The following is a 5,696-nucleotide window of genomic DNA, read 5'->3' as shown; positions in this document are numbered from 1 at the left end:
GGCTGTTGGATCCCCTGGGACTGGAGTTATAGACAGTTGTTAGCTGCCATGTGGGTGCTGGGATTCGAACCCAGGTCTTCTGCAAGAACAACCAGTGTTCTTAACCACTGAGCCATCTCTCCAGCCCCCCAATTTCCTTTTTTAATATTTTATTTTTATTTTATGTGTATGAATGTATTTCCTGCATGTGTGTAAGTGTACCCGTGTTATGCAATACCCACAGAGGTCAGAAGAAGGCATCAGATTCCCCTGGAGCTATAGTTACGGATTGTTGTGAATCGCCGTGTGGGTGCTGGAAATTGAACCTGGGTCCTCTGCAAGAGCAACCAGTGCTATTAACCGCTGAGCCACCTCTCCCGCCCTCTCCCCGAAATTCATTCGGGGGGGGGATAATTTTTTAAAATTTATTTTTATTTATTATTTTATGTGAAGTGAGTGTATTGTCTGCATGTGTGTCAAGTGCACCTGTATCGTGCAGTGCCTGCAGAGGCCAGAAGAGGGTGTCGGATCCTCTGGAACTGGAGTTACAGATGGTTGTAGCCATCATGTGGGTGCTGGGACTTGAATCCGGGTTTTTGCAAACAGCCAGTGCTCTTAACCACTGAGCCATCTCTCCAGCCCTTATTTTATGTTTTAAGTCCTGTATGTTAGGGTCTTTTTTTGCCTTGGGCCACTTACAGTCTCTGTTGTACATTTATTTTATTCATAACCTTTAGAAATATTAAACCAGGGTCACGGTGAGGAGATGGCTCAGTTGGTAATGCACATGCCACACAAGCATAAAGATCCCTGGCACCCAGGTAGAAGCTGGTAGTATATGTCTCTAACTAGTGCTGGGGAGGCTGAGACAGATGTATCCCAGAAGCTCATTGGCAGCCATCTAGTCATATGGGCAAGCTCCAGGTTTAGTGAGAAATCCCCTCTCAAAAAGTTTGGTGGAATTGGGCATAGTGGTGTACGCTTTTAATCCAGCACTCAGGAAGCAGAGGCAGGCGGATCTCTGAGATTGAGGCCAGAGAGGCCAGCTTGTTCTACATAGCAAGTTCCAGGCCAAGTGGCACTGCAGGGAGACCCTGTCTCAATAAATGAAAAACAAACAAAAATATAGTGGAGAGTAACTGAGGAAGACACCCAACACTGGCTCCTCTCTTCCACAGCTGGAGTACAAATAATATACACACACACCCCTCAAAAAATAGTGAGATAGATAGAAATCGAAGAGCATCCTTAGCCTCTTTACAGGCTAGATTGGTTCATTGCTCCTTTGTCCATCCCTGATTAGCACAGGGAATTTCATGCTTAGGATACTTCTCAGTGTTTTCAAGGATAAGAGGAAAAGAAATTATATACCTATATATACATACATATACATGTCTTGTGTTTTGTGCATGTTACATTAAAATGATTTCTGTTTTGTTTTTGTTTTTGTTTTTTTGCCTTTTTGAGACAGGGTCTCCCTGTAGCCTTAACTGGCTTGGAACTCGCTGTGTAGATCAGGCTGGCCTGGAAATCACAGAAATCCACTTGCCTCTGCCTTCCAAGTGCTGGGATTAAAGGTGTGCGCCACCACGTGGTTAAAATGATTTCTTTAAGGTCCATTTTTTACCCCCAACAGATAAATGTTGACCTGTTGTTTCGGACACCTCCTATTCCAAATCAAAGCTTTTCTTCTGTGAAGGAAAGTGTACCAAGAGCACATCTTCCAGAAGTGGGGAGTTCCTTTGCAACAAGGCTCATAAATAACCATCGAGTTTCACCTCAGTCTGAACCTGAGAGCAACAGGTTAGTAGTGGTTAAGATGTTTTACCATTTGTGGAGGAGTGAGTGGAGTTTCACGTGACATTTCCATGGTGATAATGCAGTTCTAAGAAATTAGTTCACAGGAATGTAAAACGTTTTATGAGCACATTGCTTTCCTCTTCTCTTCTTCAACCCATTGAAATTAGCTAAAAAAAGATTAACTGAGCCAGGTATCACAGCATACACTGGTCACCTTGGCACTCAGGAGGTGGAGGCAGGTGGATCAGGAGTTCAAGCTCATCTTCAGTGCTATATAAAGGGTTCTAGGCCTGTCTGGAATACATGAGACTCAAAAAAAAAGCCACCCAAATTTTATTTACATATGTTATAGTTTTTATGTTATGGTATAGTGTGGTTTGATCAGCTTGTTATCACTTAGGTGGGTTTGGTTGCATAGGACTATAATCCCAGCTACTTGGAAGTCTGAGCCAAAAGGGTCATTAGTTCAAGGCCTGCTGGGGCTACAGAGTTGAGAGGTCTAGGCAAGGCTGGATAACTTGTCTCAACGTAAGAAGAATAAGAGACCTAGGGCTGCAGCTCAGTGTTAGGAGTACCTGCCTAGCATGCATGGGATCTTGGGTTTGATGCCTCAGCACCACATAAAGCTGGGCATGGTAGCCCACACTGGTAATCCCAGGGAAAATGAAACAATGTGCGAGGAAGATGTCGGGTGTCTTGCTCTATCCCTCCCCGCCTTACTGACTTGAGACAAGGTTTTTCGCTGAACCTGAAGTTTGCTGTCTAGCTGTCAAGTGAAGTGCCTGCAGTCTACCTTTCTCCACCCCAGTGTTGGGGTTGTAGATATATGCTCAGCTTTTTTACATGGGTACTAGGGATTTGAACTCAAGGCCTCATTCCTGCACAGCAAACACTCTTACCCAATAAGTTATCTCTCCAGCCCCAAGTCAAAATTTAATTCAGGGAGAATTGTTTTATATGAAATGATAGGGAAATAAAGCTTCATGGCTTTTCTTTGAACTGTTGGCAGAAATTATGATGGCCAGATAAAAAGATAAGTGCTATTTCCTCATGATCACTGGAAAGGGTCTGTGTGTCTGACTTCCCATTTGTGTTATTGCTTCCAGTGCTTGAAGGCCATATAGGAAGCAATGATTGTCAGTAGAGACAACTGATCTTTAAAGGGCTCTCAATAGTCAATTATTTCCTGCTCTGTAAAAGGAGGAAGTAATTTACATCATTAATTCAATGAAAGTACTGAAAAGTGTTATTTTTTCAAAATAAAGATGAACATTTCTTAGAGTTTCAAAATAATTTTTTAAGATTATTAAAGTAGTGCATTTGTTAGAGGGGTTACTTCAAAGTTCTGGTTTGAATTGTGAAATTCCTGCATAGGCTCATGTGTTTAAACAGTTGGTTCCCAATGGCACTGTTTTGGAAGGTTGTGGAACCTTTAGGAAGTGATGTCTCACTAGAGGAAGTGGATAGCTGTGAGGTACGCCTTGAGGTTTTTGTAGCCTGGCCCATCTCTTGCCTTCTCTGTGGCCTGCTCTGCCAAGCAGTATCTATGGAGTCCTAGCTGCAAACTCCAGGCTCCCTGGAGCCTTCTGCTGCCGTGTTTTCCCTGCCATGATAACATGTACCTTCAAATTGTGAGCCAAGTGAGCTTTTGTCACTGAATTGCTTTTGTGGGGTATTTTATCACAGCAACAAGAAAAGTAATATAGGATATACTTTGTCATGCCCATGTTTTAATCATCTCACATTTTATTTATAAAATTTCTTCCAGCCTGAAACGGAGACTTTGTACTCGTTCATCAATTTTGAATGCAAAGAATCGAAGAATAAGTAATCCTGCATTTGAAAATTCATCGTACAAAAATGATGATGATGAAGATGTCATCATCTTAGAAGAAAATAGTACTCCTAAACCCTCAGTAGACCTTGATATTGAAGTTAAATCAGAACAGAGTCACATTGAACAAAGTAGTGTTCAGGTTGAACTTACAGGCAATACTGAACCTTGTGGCCAGACTAGTTCAACAAGCACCTCAACATCCAGGTGTGATCAGGGCACCTCTGCTTCCACTCAGACTGAAGCACCAAGTTTAATTGTTAAAAAGGAAGAAGCTATTGAAGATGAGATAGGTGCAGCAAATGGTACAGCAATACTGTCCTCCAGTGTAGATGCTGAGGCAAAGATACAGGAAACTCGGGAAGCCTTGGAAAAGTCTGCAGATGATGTTGGCTGTCAATTACAGCAACTGAAAAATGAGCTACTTCTAGTCACACAAGAAAAAGATAATTATAAGAGGCAGTGCCATACGTTTACTGATCAAATCAGAGTGTTGCAACAAAAGATACTAGAGATGAATGACAAATATGTGAAGAAGGAAACGTGCCACCAATCTACTGAAACTGATGCTGTATTTTTACTTGAAAGTGTTAATGGTAAATCTGAAAGTCCAGACCATGTAGGATCTCAGTATCAGCAAGCTTTGGAGGAAATAGAAAGGCTCAAGAAACAATGTAGTGCTCTGCAACACGTGAAGGCTGAATGCAGCCAGTGTTGTAGCAGTGAGAGTAAAAGTGAAATGGATGACATGGCTGTGCAGCTTGATGACGTGTTTAGACAGCTGGACAAATGCATCGTTGAGAGGGACCAGTACAAAAGTGAGGTGAGTCTATCATCTGTCTCAGTTGTGAAAGCCCAGGGCCATGCATACCTTAAAGAACTGTCAGTTGCTAGGTTGGTATACTCTTTTTTTTTTTTTTTTTTTTTTTTTTAAAGTATGTCTTTTTTGAGACAGGGTCTCCCTGTAGCCCCAGCTGGCCTGGAACTCACTATGTAGACCAGGCTGGCCTTGAGCTCACAGAGATCCACCTGCCTCTGCCTCCTGGGTGCTGGTATCAAAGGCGTGCTCTACCACCCATGCCTGGCTGTACGCTTTTCACCTAATAGCAACTGTTTATTGAATGTCTGCTATTCCTTTTGAATTGTAATTGGGGAATAGACTCCCAGAGGCATTGAAGGATATATAGAGGCATTTTTTGTTTTTAAAGATGCCTTAAATAGGGGCTGGTGAAATGCCTCAGTGGACAAAGTACTTGCCATGCAAACATGAGGACCAGAGTTGAGATCCCCAGATCCCCACCACCCACATAAAAGGCAGAGGCATGGGTTCCCTGGGGCAAGCTGGCCAGCTAGACTAGCTGAATTGGCTAGTTACAGGTTCAGAAGGAGATACTGCCTCAGTAGAGTGATCAAGAAAGACCAGATATCAGCCTCTGGCCTCCACATACATAGATGCATACCACACACATTGATATACAAAAAAAAAAAAGTTAATACCCTCTCATCCCAATATTCAGATCATTGTGAGGAAAGATTGTAAGAGCCAGAGGTGGTAAATGAATACACAGAAACTGGTGTTTGGACACCACAGAGTAGTTGTGCATAAGAACCTACAGTACTTGTGGTGGCACACACAACTCCTGTGCAAACCCAAGCTAGACAAAAACCCAGCGTTGATGGGAGAGGTGGGCAAGAAGCCCCAGCCCTAGGTGAGGATCTTTTGGCAGTTGAGAGCTGCTGAGAAAGGGAGAGTCAGTTTTCCTTACTGATGCGTCACCTGGTGACTTGACCCGACTCCAAGGGATAGAGCCACACTCAAGAGCACTTTTGGAACCATAGACTCAATAGGCCTTTAAAATAAAGACATGATAATAGAGGGCATGAAGTGTGTGGGGGTGGGGGTGTCTGAATATGATCAAAATATATTGTATGAAATTCTTGAATCAATAAAAATGCTTTTTAAATATATGTAAAGCCAAGGGTGGTGGTGCATACCTGCAGTCCTAGCACTTAGGAGGTGGAATCAGAAAGATCAGGAGTTCAAGGTCATCCTTTGCTAGCCCAGGCTACATGATTCTCTCTC

General features: G+C 42.8%; 1 protein-coding gene across 2 annotated transcripts in view; it reads left to right on the top strand.

Annotated features, from left to right (window-relative positions):
- Positions 1-5,696, top strand: part of Morc3 (MORC family CW-type zinc finger 3) — a 57,416-nt gene that overhangs the window by 44,163 nt on the left and 7,557 nt on the right. For both annotated transcript variants that reach the window (XM_008835909.3, XM_029564867.1), the window contains exons 14-15: positions 1,616-1,782; positions 3,548-4,436. In XM_008835909.3, coding sequence (XP_008834131.1) covers positions 1,616-1,782; positions 3,548-4,436 — 1,056 coding nt within the window. The remainder of the gene's footprint in view (positions 1-1,615; positions 1,783-3,547; positions 4,437-5,696) is intronic.

Source organism: Nannospalax galili, unplaced genomic scaffold (genome assembly GCF_000622305.1).
Source record: "Nannospalax galili isolate Female #2095 unplaced genomic scaffold, S.galili_v1.0 scaffold136, whole genome shotgun sequence".
Lineage (NCBI taxonomy): Eukaryota > Metazoa > Chordata > Mammalia > Rodentia > Spalacidae > Nannospalax > Nannospalax galili.
The sequence above is the reverse complement of the archived record's forward strand: the minus strand, read 5'-3'. Positions and strand labels throughout refer to the sequence as shown.